Source organism: Mirounga angustirostris, unplaced genomic scaffold (genome assembly GCF_029215605.1).
Source record: "Mirounga angustirostris isolate CCGP_5_RB_7025 unplaced genomic scaffold, mMirAng1.0.hap1 SCAF_4, whole genome shotgun sequence".
In the NCBI taxonomy this organism is placed as follows: domain Eukaryota; kingdom Metazoa; phylum Chordata; class Mammalia; order Carnivora; family Phocidae; genus Mirounga; species Mirounga angustirostris.
In genome coordinates, this window is record NW_026991712.1 from 158,771,796 (window position 1) to 158,784,343 (window position 12,548).

Consider the following 12,548-nt stretch of genomic DNA (forward strand, 5'->3'; position numbering starts at 1 on the left):
TCCCTTATGCTTCAGTGGGAATCATGCTCCATTTACCTCCAGCAAGCTTTCCCCCCTTCCCACCTGCCTGGCCTAGATGTCCGAGCAGTCTCAGGAGAAAGTGCCTCCCCCACCCCCCCGCCCAGATTTCCCTGAAGAGATTGAGGAGGGCCCCTAGGCCAGAGACACCACTCCACCCACTGTTCCCCAATCTCCAAGAAGGAAGGAAGAGGGAAGGAATTGCTGAGCTCCCTGCTCTCTTTACCTCCCTCCCTCAGGCACTGCCCACGGATTCCCAGCCCAATTAGTCTGCTGCCTGGGGCTGCCCCTCCCGTTCCTTCCTCACCTCCCCCCCGACAGGTGACAACCCCCAGGGCACACAGATCCTGCCCTAGGGACAGAGTTGCCCAGAAAGCCTGGAGTCCTGGGGGCACTTTATGGGGGCCCCAGAGGTCTGACCAGCACCTTCTCACTAGCCCCCATCAGAGCCCCAGCTGAGGGGCAGGCAGCCTCCCGAGTGCCCTTCTAAGTGCTCCGAGTCCTCTGAAGGGCCCAGGGAGAAGGTGCTGGAGATTCCCCTGCCCCCCCACCCTTCCTGCAAAATTCAAGGTCTGTACAGTGGCTCCTTCTGTTCCTCCAGAGTCACTCTGTGCCCAGCAGCCTTGGATGGTCCACGTTCCTGTTTAGCCCCATCTTACGGGGGGCAGGGGGATGAGGCTCTGGGATTGGGGAGGAGTGTGGGTGGGTACCTTCCCAGCAAGTGTTGAGATCTCTGAATCTCCTTTGGGATCCCCTGTCCCCATTCCCCAGGATGATATGCTCAGGAGAGAGTGGGGCATCGCCTCCTCTCCCAAGGGTCCCTGAGCACCGTGGCTCTACTTCCATCTCCCTGGGGCCAGGCTACGTGCAGGTTTGACCGTGAGGCCCACACCTCGGCCATACAGTGACGCGGCCCCGTACATCCTCCGCCCCCACCCCCAACACAGACACGTTCACACCCACCCCCAGACCTCTCTGCCAGGGCCTGGGAGAGGACGCCGGAGAGGCCAGTGGCCGGGCAGGCTCAGCAGCCCCTCAGTGGGCCCTGGAGTCCTAGGCCGGGCGCAGGCCTGGTCTGCCTCTCTGCCCCCCAGGCCTGGTACAGGTTGGAGTTCTGGAGCCACCATTCACTAGCCGTGTGGCCTTGCACAAGTGGGTGGTGTCCCCTCACCAGCCTCCTGTGAACTGAGGATCACGCAGGGCCTGCCTTCCCTAATGGCTGTGGGGGCTAGATGAGGGACTGCAAGGCAGGACCCCGCAGAGAGCTCCAGCCCCGCCCCCGTGCAGTCACCCTGGACTCTGCGCTCGGCCAGCCCACGATGGGACCCTCCCAGGCAGAAGAACAGTGAAAGTGACAGCGATAGAATAACCCGGTGGCCGGTGGCTACCGCCCGTGCCCAGCACAGCGCCCACACTTTAACCCAGTCGGCCCCGACTATCCCGGCTTTCAGATGACAAAATCGAAGCTCAGAGAGGTTAAGTAACTTGCCCAAGGACACGTAACTGCTTAGGGTGGAACCAGAAGCGATCCCAAATCTGTCAACTCCGAGCTCATGCTCTTAACCCGCTGTGGGGTAGCCTCTGGAGAGATGACAAGTGCCCCCCTCTTTCTCCACCCCAGCCCCACAACTCCCACACTTGGGGCGTTAGGGAGGGGCTGCCCCCGAATTCCCTGCTGGGACCCTAGCCTGCAGGAGGGTCAGCCCTGCGCAAAGACCCCCGTGGGTGCGGTGTCGGGGAGGAAGGGCGATGAGCTCCTCCAAGTCCAGGGAAGCTCCCTGCGCGGCCTCCTTGGGGGGCAGGGGCAGGGCCCTGGCAGCTCCGCAGAGCCTTCCTTTCTCCTGCTCCCCAGGAGGTTTCAGCTCCCTTGACTGGCTCAGAGAACCTTAAATTAATCACCCACTCAAAGTGCTGCCATCAGCCCAAGAATAATCACCTCTTGAAATACTCCTGGCTCCAACATTTAGAGAATACAGGTTTCCGCAGCAGTAGGGACTAAAGTCAGACATTCAGCAGGGCTTTCTCAACGGAAGGAATGAACGAACTATGGAGTGGGGTGGGGCAGCAGTGAGAAGTCTAACCTGCTCCAGTGACCCCAAAGGAGAACTCGGGCAGGAGGGCGCAAAGGGGCCTAAGGGGCAGGGAGAGGAAGAGAAGAAGGGATAGAAAGCTGGCAGGATGGTCTCTCCATTCGCCCCCTCCTCACAGTACAGGCCAAACAAAAGAATGAGAACTGAAAAACAGCAGCACCAAAAATCTGGGTCACACTCCAAGACTTTCCCCATCATAAGGCCAAGTTCTTGGGGCATCAGCCTTCACCATCCGCTGGGGCAAGGAACAGATCTAAAGTCCTGATCTGGGAGGCAGAGGGCCTGGCTTCCTGGCACAGTTGACCACCGATCTGCCAGGTGTGACCTGGGATGGGTATCTGCCCCTTTCCATGCCTCAGTAGACCCAGCAGCACGCTGCAGGCCTGGCAGAAGGGTCCCAGGGGGCCCCTTCAGGGAAAGCAAAGGCCAGCCGAATTCTAGGAGGCCAGGTACCCTGCTCCCACGTGGCCCTGAAGCTGCCCTCCCAGGTGGACACACAGGTGAACAGAGGCCTGTAAGGGCAGCCCGGTGCTGCTGGTGCAGGGGGCCTCCACACAGGTGGAGGGAAGAAACTTAGGGGCGGGGTCAACTCTCTTCTGTCCTAGGGGTCTGGGCTGGGGCTGCAGGCCCAGGTGTGTGTCTATGAAGTCAGTGAGAAGGTGGGGGCAGCTCTGTATTAGATTTCTTTCACTGGCTGTATGCTGCAGGTGCATCTGTCTCACCCATGGCTGCGTGTGTCAAAGTTGCAGTGAGTGTGTGCATGAGACAGTCGGGGGTGCGGCAGGGACGTGTGTGTGTGTGCAAAGCCAAGTACAACCCAAGTATGACCGCTTTGGACGAGGCTGGGCAGTTGCCGTCCATTCACACAAACTCTTGCTCCCTGCCCACCCCCTGCTGCCTGGGTGCTGGGTGCCGGGTGATGGGCACAGAGAAGGTGACACAGGAGCACCGCTCCTGCGGGTCCTGGCACTGGGGTGCTGGCTGAAGCCGAGATGCAGGAGAAAGGCAACTCTGAGTCAGACCTAGCTCTCAGGAGGCTCCTCAGAGACCTCTCCTGAGCCTCAGTCTCCCCAACTGTCAAATGAGGAGGATAGCAGCCCCCGCCTGGAGGAGGTGGTTTACGGAGCGCACTTAGCACGGTGCCTGGCGCACAGCTGCTGTTCCATGCACGATCAGAAACTTCTGTTCCAACTGCAGGAGCCCCCACCCCCCACCCCCCACCCCCGCCCAGGCAGCTGCAGGAAGCAGGAGGGACGTCCTCAATAGGGAGTCAGGAGTCTTGGGGTCTGGTTCCGCATCTGCTTCTGATTCACTGTGTGACTTGGGTCCCCAGAGCCTGAGTTTTCTTAGAAGCAAAATGGGCCGTTCAAATGTGAGGACCCGCCGAGTGGGGACGCCTGAGGGCTCTGGGCCCCCTTTGCTGGGCTGATTTCCATCCCAGGCAGTGGTCTTTCTCAGATGGTCAGGGTGGGAGCTTGGAAGACTCCAGGGTTAGGAGTCTGAGGGCTCTAGGAGCTGCCGCCACCCTCCTCCCCTCCCCATTCCCACAGCTTCTGACCCCAGGGACAAGGCTGAGGAGGATGTTTACAGAGTGTAAACCTTCACATAGAGAAAGTGCTGGGCAGCTGGGGGCTGGGAGCAGCCAGAGTCTCACAATGGCACGGGGGAAAATGGGGGGTAATGACCTTGCCCTGTATCAGCCCCTTCCAGCCCTCTAACTTTAAAAGGGAGGCTGGGGGCAGGGGGAGCTTTGAGAGGGTGCAGCGAGGAGGTAAGCATTCTCCTCCCCCCACCCCACCTCCCCCATCCCCGGCGAAGGCTCAAAAAGCAGGATGGGCAGTGATGTGGTATCTCTCAAAATTCAGAGAGCAGGGCGTGTGAAGGGTTGAGGGCTTAATCAAAGACTGGGATGCCGAGGAGGGACTGGGGTTTGGTGACAGGACCAGGGGCCTACAGAGAGGTGAGAGAGCTCGGAGAGGGGCCTGCAATCCCTCATTCTGGACCTCAATAAAGAGAAGACGGGAGTCAGCAGTTCCCAATTCCCAGAGACCACAGCTGCACGGGCAGGAGAGGCGGGATCCGGGCTTGTCCTCTGGGCAATCTCCCACACTTCGGGGCCAGAAAATGTGCAGGTTGTGTAGGGACCTCGCCGGCAGGTGTGAGGCTGGCGTCCCCTGGGGTGAATGGACTCAGCTCACCCCAATCCTCTCCTTCCTGAGCCCTCCTCTTCCAGGCTTTTCTGCCGGGCTCCCCCTGCTAGGGCCTGAGTCTCTGGGAAGGGGGTGCTAGCTAACTGTGCACACTGGGACCCCTGCACTTGAGCGGCCTCTGAGCGCCACGGCAGAGGTGGGAAAGATTTGACGGAAAGTGTGGCGGGAGGGCTAGGAGTGCAACAGCAGGAAGCACTTCCTGGCAAGAACAGCCAAGACCCTACAGCGAGTGACTGAGAAACCCCACATCTGGAGTGCCTCAAGAACAGCAGAAGCCTCCTGTCTGGCCCCCTCCACCAGCCCCAGGAATAACACCCATCTTTCACACTCAGGACCTTGCAGCAAACCAAGCTCTTGCCCACCTCTTACCTCACCCGAGACGGAGGCCCACAAGGTTGGGGTTTCTACCCCACTTTGACAGCGGAGACTTCTAAAAGCTCAGAGAGGCCCAGAGATCAATCCAAGATCACACAGCACCCAAGACGTGGAGCTCCCGACCCCTCGCTCCATTTGATGTCTAAGACAGATGACCAGTTCCCTGAGATCCCTAACCCTCTGGACGTTTTCACACCGCATTTCCTCTCCCCCAGAGCTCCTGAGATGCCTCATCCCTGGCCTCCCGGGGACAAGTGGTCAGAACAAGCCTGCCCCTGGCCAGGGCATTCCTGGCATCCGGAAAGGGCAGGATGTGGGGCAAAGGCGCCAGCAGATTTAGCTCCTGGAGAGGCAGGAGAGGCCCTTCCAGAGGAGGCGAAGACAGCGGCCGGCCGGGCGACGTGAGGCGGGTCCTTCACCTCCGGTGACCGCCGTGGGGTCTGAGAGGACAAGCCTCAGGACGAAAGACCCCCTCCTCAGAGGCTTACTGGCTTCCCCGGCCCAGCCTTGCCTTGGAAGAGTCATCTCCCGTGGAGCCCACGGAAGGCACAGTCGCTCTCTGTGGAGTGTCTCAGCCTCCTTGGGCACCCCAGGCCGCATGTAGGCAACTCGGCCACCCTTCACCACAACTCTCTGCAGCGAAAAATATCCATCCCGGACCACTCAATGGGCCCTGGGGGTTGGGCTACTCCTAACAGTTGACCCCGACCCTAAGTCTGACCTCGTGTCCTGACAAACTCACCTCTGCCCCCGGCCTAGCCCAGCTAGAGTCTCTGCCCTGGGTCAAGGCTGCCACCCCCAGGAGCCGACTGGCTGACAGAGTTCTCTTCCTCCGCCCTCCCTGCGGGCCTCTTTGGCCAGCATTTTTCTCCCCTTCACCTCTGCAATTCTGCGGGCCCAGGGAGGATGGGACAGAGGCAGGCAGGAAGACGGACCAAAAGACAGGTAGAAACAGACAAGTAGAAGACTGAGACAGACGGACCGGCAGATGGAGCGGTGGACAGACAGGCACACCGAGGGATGCCTGTCCCACAGGCGGGATGGAAACAGACAAGCAGAAGGACCACTGGACAGTGAAGGAGGTGGGGGAGACAAATGGACCGCCAACTCACACACAGGTGGGTATTCTGGCAGAGGGACAGCCAGACAGGCAGAAAAACTGTCTTGACAGTCAGGTGGACAGGCAAGGGGGCCACCCAGGAGACCCCAAGACCAGAGAGCCCTCTCTGAAGGCAGCAAGAAGGGATTAATACCGGTACATTTTCCAGGGACCGGAGGTCTTTCTCGGGCACCTCCGGGCGTCCCAGTGCCAGGCCCAGCCCTTCAACTGATATCCGTGGGGCCTCTCATGTTCCCGGCGGGGCCAGGCCGTCCCCCAAGACTGAGCTCTAGGCTGCCAAAATTCACTCTTTACATCCAAGAGGGGTCAGTGTTTTTGAAAGTTGCAGGAGCCTGGCAAGGGGGAGGACGGGGCCCGCAGCGTCAGTGTTTCCAAACCGACCGCTCTCCTCTTTCTTTTTCCCCAGGGTGCCCGGAGCCAGGCCTGGTGCCACAGCCAGCGGGCTGGGCGGGCTAGCGGGCCCAGCCACCGGGGCAGGCAGGGCCGCCCGCTGCTGCTGCCCCTGGCCGGTGCAGGGTGGAGGGAAGGGTGGGTGAAGACAGGCACACGGCACACACGAGTGTCAGGGCTCAGGTGGCTCACAGGGACCCCCGAGCTCCTACAATGGGGGGCCAACCCGGACTGTGGTGGAGGCCATCCCTGTAGAGGGCCATCTCCAAGGGGAGCCCAGGTGGGAGCCCACTGTGGCAACAAAGTTGGGGAGATGGTAACAGAAACTGTGGGGGCCAGTGGGTCCCCTTTGTGTCTGGGGCACAAGGAGACGGGGGCAGGGAAGAGGAAAGGGGACCCCACTGTAGTGGCTCCGGACTGCAGGAGGATGGGGGACAAGAAACTGGATGTGGGGAGTACCTGGGACAGAGGAGCAGGGGTTGGAGATCAGAATGAAAACAGTTGAGGTGGGGAGGTCAGAAGCGAGGTCAAGCAGGGGTCAGGACCTGGGGATCAGGGTTAAGGTCCGGCTGGGGGACCAGAAATGGGGCTCAGGCCTGAGGGTGACCGAGAGGAGGGTCGGCCGTGGGAATGGGGGGCAGGGGGCGGAGCCAGGGCGGCCCGCGGGCCCCAGGGGAGCCCAGGCTCAGGCAGGGGCGGCGCCGGGCGGGAGCCCGGGGGCGCGAAAGGGGGCGCGGGGTCGCAAACTCACATGAAGACGTGGTAGACGAAGGCCCAGCCGCGGGGTCGCTCCAGCACGTTGTAGACCCAGTTCTGCAGGCGGCGGTAGCGCTTGTGCGCGGCCGAGGAGCGCTGGCCGCAGGCGGAGCCCGAGCCCGAGCCCGGCCCAGGGAGGGGCGCGCCCGGCGGTAGGGGGCTGCCCAGGAGGCCGAGGCGGCGCGGGGAGCCGCCCCCGCCCGCCTCGCCCCGCTCGCTCTGCACCGCCGTGAGCGCCACCAGCTCGGCGCGGGGGGCGTCCCCGGGCGGGGGGGGCCAGGCCGAGGCGGCGCGGGGGGGCCTCGGCCATGGGCGGCGCCGGGCGGGGGGTGGGGGCGCCGGGGCCCGGCTACGGTCCGGGGCGGGCGCGCGCGGGGCGCTCAGCGGCGCATGGCTCGGACCCGGGCCCGGCGGGGGTGGCCCGGGGCGGGCGCGGGCGGCGGGGGGCTAGGGGCCGGGCCGGGGCGGCGCGGGGGCCGGGGGCGGGCGCGCGGAGCCTGGGGGCCGCCGGAGCCCGCACTGACCGCCCGCTTCCCCGGCGACTGGGGCGGCTCTTTCCGACTCCAACTCTCTTATTACGCGCTCCATGCCGCTCGCCTTTCCACCTGCCTCAGGCGCGCCGCTCACATGTCATCCTCCCCCGCCCCGCCCCTCCCCCGCCGCCCCCGCCCGCCCCGCGGCCGCCTTCCCAAATCGGGAGGGAGCGAGCGGGCGGGCGCGGCGAGGCGGAGGGGGGCGCGCGGAGCCGGCGGCGGGGCTGGACGCACCCGCCGCGCGGGCCGCCGAGTCGGTGCCGGGACCCGACCGCGTGGCGGCGGCCCCGGGGGCTGGCCGCGTGCAAGCGGCGTGCACTGCTGCGAGGGGCAGCCGGGACCCGAAGGCCGGGCTGGGGTGGGACGCCTCGCGTGGGGTTGCGGAAAGTGGGGCGTGGGGTGGGGAGTGGTGGCCGCGGCCGTGGACGGGACTCGGCGTCCCGTGGAGTTGAGGTGTGAGTGGCTGCAGAAGTGCGTGCCCCGTGCGTGCAGCGCGGGGGGCTGTGGGTGCGCGCGGGGACGGGATAGGGTCCGTTCAGGTGCGTGGCGTGGGCACTGTGTGGATAGGTGTGAAGATGAGTGTGCACGGTCCAGGCCCCGCTGGGTGGTGGCGGTGGAAGCGAGGAGGCGTGCCCCGTCGTCGGGTCGTGCCCTTAGTGCGCGGGGCGGCGTGTGTAAAAGTGTGCGGGTGCCGCGTGTGGCTCGGTGAGCAGCTCCTACCTGAAAGGCCTGCTGTCCAAGCGCTGCCGAGCTGTGTCACAGTGTGTTGCACAGTGGGCCCCGGCTGTGTCCGCTCTTCCTCCCCACCCACCCCCACGTCGGAGCTTGCCTTCTTCGGGTTGGGGGACAAGCCCCCCAGGCTGCCCACGCCGCCCCAAAGAAGAGTCTCCTCCGAATGAGGGGCCTGCGCCCCGCCAACCCAGTCTGAACCTCTCCCTTGCCTCCAGGGTCAGGGTCAGGGCACGTGCGTGCTGGGAGGTGAGCTCTGAACCCGCGTGGCGGGCTTTATGACTTCTCCCCAGAGGTCCGCAGAATCCCACCCCAAAACGGGAGACTCTTTCCCACGCACTGCCTCTCCAGCTGGAAAGTTCTTGGTGCCTGACCTCCTCTCCCTAGCAGTAGGGGGCAGCCCTTTCGTTCCCCTTAGCCCTCTCGGCTCTGCACAGAGCGGTCATTTGGGTTTCCCGATCCTCCTTCCCTCTTCCCCTGACAGAAGCTTCGGCCACACCAGCCGCTCCCCCCGCAGGCCCTGCCCCAGGGTGAAGGCTTCCGCAGCAAACTCTTCTGGTTCCTCCGGAGTCTCTCGGGGGCCGGAGCCGAGCGGGAGGGGCGGGGTAGGGGGCGGGAAGGCGAGCTCGATTCTCAGCTGTCAGCAAAGGCAGCATTGATCCGCTGAGCGCCCTGTGGGGGAGGGAGGGAGGCAGATCTGCAGGCGGCGGGGAGGGGCTTGCAGGGACCTGGGGGGTCCCCAAGCTGAGCTTGGCAGCCGGCGCACACCCCGACCCCGACAGTGACCCTTTTCCCTCTGCATAACAAGGGGTGCCTTCTGGGGTCTGACCTGAATCTTTCCTGCAGCTCTAGGCTCCACGTGTGCCCAGGGCCAGAGCCTGATGCCTCTGGGCAGGTTATGCCTGGACCTCACTGGTAGCTGGGGAAGGTTTCTGGACCCCAGGGCCCAGCTACAGATGCAATGCCTGGGCTGGGTTAACCCATCCTCTCCCTGTGGGCTAAAACCAACAGCCCCTAGCCGTGGCATCGCCCTTCCGGACTCCATGGGGACTGTCTGTCTAGGCTTCATCAATCAGGGGTCCCGGAGGGTGGGACTAAGGTCTGGGAACTTGAATGGTAGGTGGAAAGAAAAGCAGTTGTAAGGGATTTGGGAGTCTTCCTTGGGGTCTTTTTGAGGCTCTTCTGTGGCAGAGACTCCACTTGAGCGCAGACTGCCTTTACCAACACCCAGAATATCTGAAATTGGGTCTGTTCTTGGAAATCTGATCCTTACGCTTAGCATCACCTCTGGACCCCACAGTTCTCTTCCCATTTGGGGGACTGAAAAGGTCTCTTCCTTTCTTTGTGAGGAGCCCTCACTGCCAGGAGAGGGCCCCACATCATCTTTCCCAACTCCAGCTCCAGATTACCCCCCTCACAGGTAGCAGGAAAAGGAAGGAGACCATGGTTGCAGCTAGAGGGATGGAAGTTAGATCTCAAGAAGGACTTTCATAGGACACAGAGGCCTGTTTCTTCTGCAGGTGTGTGTGTATGAGTGGAGGGACAGCCCCACTCCTTTTTAAAGTGGAAAGACATGGAACTCTTCTTAAGAGGTGAGGGGAAAGGAGAAGACGGTCCTCGGAGGCCATAAGCAGTTTATTTGGGGGGGGGTGTGTACATGCTCACACACACATGGGGACTGGAGGAAGCAGAGGAGAAAGTCTGGTTCAAAGAGGACAGGTGGCCCCTCTGAGGGTCACCCGGGAGCCTTCCCGCCCTCATCCGGATTCCCAGGACATGACTGGGAGGATGGACTTTCCCCACTGCAGCCTTTAGTGACTAAGACACTTTTCTGAGCAAACAGCTGTCTCAGGCTCTCTCAGTCTGCCTCCTTGCTGTGGGGGGGTGGGGTGGCTGTGGTTTCCCCTCCCTCGCTCCCTCTCTCCCACCTGTTCCCTGCACCCCACCCTCAGCAGCTTCTTTCCCACCCCCACCGCCAGCGCCTGACTCTCTCCCTGGTGACATTGCCAGAATGGCATCACTCTGCCCAGACTCACTGTGCCACCCGGGCAGGCCCCTTCCCCACTCTGGGCTTCAGTTTCCCCATCTGTACAAGAAGAAGGGGGCAGGGCTCCAGGATCTCCTGTAGTTCATCACTGTCACCATCATCCGTCAATGGAACAAGCATTGATTGAGAGGAAGGGTGGGGAGGGAGAGCTCCCATTTGCGGGGTACCAATTGGGTGCCAGGCCCTGCCCCATCTGGGACAGAGAGCAGCCATTCGCATGTGTGGAAGCTGAGGCTCAGAGAGGTACAGGGAATCACTGAAGGATACACAGCCTGTGGGTAACCCCAGAACTGTCTGTGACCTATCCTCCCTCCTGGCTGGCACCTACCTACTGTGCACTGGGATCCTGGGATCAGGGCCAGGGGCTGAGGGGAACTGTAGATGGCCCAGTCCCGTTCTCTAGGACTCTCTCCTGCCAAGGGTGGAGACTCCCAGGTCCGTAAGGGTTCAGGTCTAGAAGTGGCTGGGACCTGGGTCCCAGGGCCAGGCTCAAGCCTGTCATTGATTGTAACAGCCACCAGTGTGACCTCAAGTCAACCAAAGGTGCAGATTCCTTTCTTGGAGTAGGAAGGGGGTTTTAAGTCAGTGGTTTTCAGACTTTATTAGCAATGGAATCATGAAGTAGCACCCCAACATGTAAAAAGCATTAAAACAGAGGTGCTCTGCTTGAATTGAGGTTGAGGAGGGGGGTCAAGTTTCCACCCACTAGACCTCCTACTCTTCCCTCTCTACATCCCAGAAACCCCCTGGGTTTTCTTACAGCTCCCAGGGCTGGTAGAGGTCAGATGAGGGAAAAGTCCACTGGCAACCCCCCCAAGAAGGGGACGGGGGTATGGAGGACTCGGGGAGGTGCAGAGAAGTGCAGTCAGTAATGCCTACAGCCCCTGGGCTGAGGTTCGGGCTAAATGCTAAGGCTTGGGCAGGGTGCTTTACCTGCATTGTCTTATTTCAGCACCCCAACCACCTTGTGATGTACTGCTATTTACACCCCCATTTCACAGACAAGAAGACTGAGGCTCAGTGAAGAGACTCGCCTAATCTAGCTCTCTACCCCTGTGCTGTAGTGTGTGTGTGTGTGTGTGTGTGTGTGTAGGTGGGGTGTGGGGGTGGGGAGGAAGTTATGGAGCAAGGGGAAGGAAGGGTAAGCTTGGCTAGGGGGACACCTGGGGCCTTGAATGCTAAGCCAGAGGGTCCAATTTGGCCTGATAGGAAACAGTCTGGCCAAGGCCTTAGCCTGGACATGCTGCAGAGGCTGGGGTTGTGCAAGAGAGGGGTCAGGAGGGGTGGAGTTAGAGGTATCAAAACCCAGGGAAGGTGGCAGTGCCAGGGGCAGAAAGAACACTGAAACATGAGTCAGGGATGGGCTTCCTGGCTCTTCCTCTGGACTAGCTGGCGACCTTGGGCAAGTCACTCTGCCTCTGCCCCACCTTCTACAGCTATCGGGAAGACCGAATGCATGAAAAAGTCATGATCGTGCAGGGAGCTGTACACATGTGAACCATTCATCTTACTGCTCTTCAGGTATGTGGGCGGTGCGGGGGAACAGGGGAGATGCTGTGGGAAGTCCCTAGTCCTAGCAGCTCTTCTCAATCTGGAAGGGCTTCCTAGGAGGAGGGGTTTGGAGTACACGGTGCTCCTGGGGTGGTGGCATCACATGCATTATTTACCTCTGGGGCTCCACTCCACTGTGAGCAGGAGGAAGAAGTATAAGAGAAGGATCAGGCCTGCTTCCGTTCCCCAGTGAGGCCAGTAGGCCAACCTGGCAGGTGGGAAGTCCTGGAAGGGCCAGAGGAGTTTCTCTCCCCCAAGATCTCTGGGTGCCACTGAGCTGTCCCCAGCCCAGACAAGCAGGTCTTCTGGGCCAGGGAGCTCAGAGCCACAGGAAGTGGGGAGGGAGTGGTGTCGCTGAGCTCAGCGAAAGTGAACCCCCATTGATCCTCAGGGCTGGAGGGGGGCCCACAAAGACGAGACACTAAGGGAGAAGGGGGTGTGGAATTGAAAGTCAAAACCAACCCTTCTCTTGCGGCTACTCCTCTGCCTTCGGGTTTCTTCCTCCTTGACCCCCAACCCCTGGAAGACCATGCAGAAGGCGCCCCTAGTATTGCAGGTGTGCTGGTCGGCTCCATGTTCTCAGTGAGAGCAGCTGGGACAGCAGACTTGGTTGGAAAATGAGGAGGAAGGACATTTCTGAGTTGCTGAGAGTGCAGTGGAAGAAAGCCTCCCTGACCCCTGCTCCACTGGTGGGGGAAGCTTGGACGAGGGCTCAGAGGAGATGATGAT

The 12,548-nt window shown here is 61.6% G+C and overlaps 1 protein-coding gene across 1 annotated transcript in view; it reads right to left on the reverse strand.

Moving 5' to 3' along the window:
* Window positions 1–7,269, reverse strand: part of KCNQ4 (potassium voltage-gated channel subfamily Q member 4) — a 52,906-nt gene extending 45,637 nt beyond the window's left edge. The window contains 2 exon segments of the mRNA XM_045897961.3: window positions 6,955–7,232; window positions 7,234–7,269. Coding sequence (XP_045753917.1) covers window positions 6,955–7,232; window positions 7,234–7,269 — 314 coding nt within the window.
* Window positions 7,270–12,548: the final 5,279 nt, after the last annotated feature.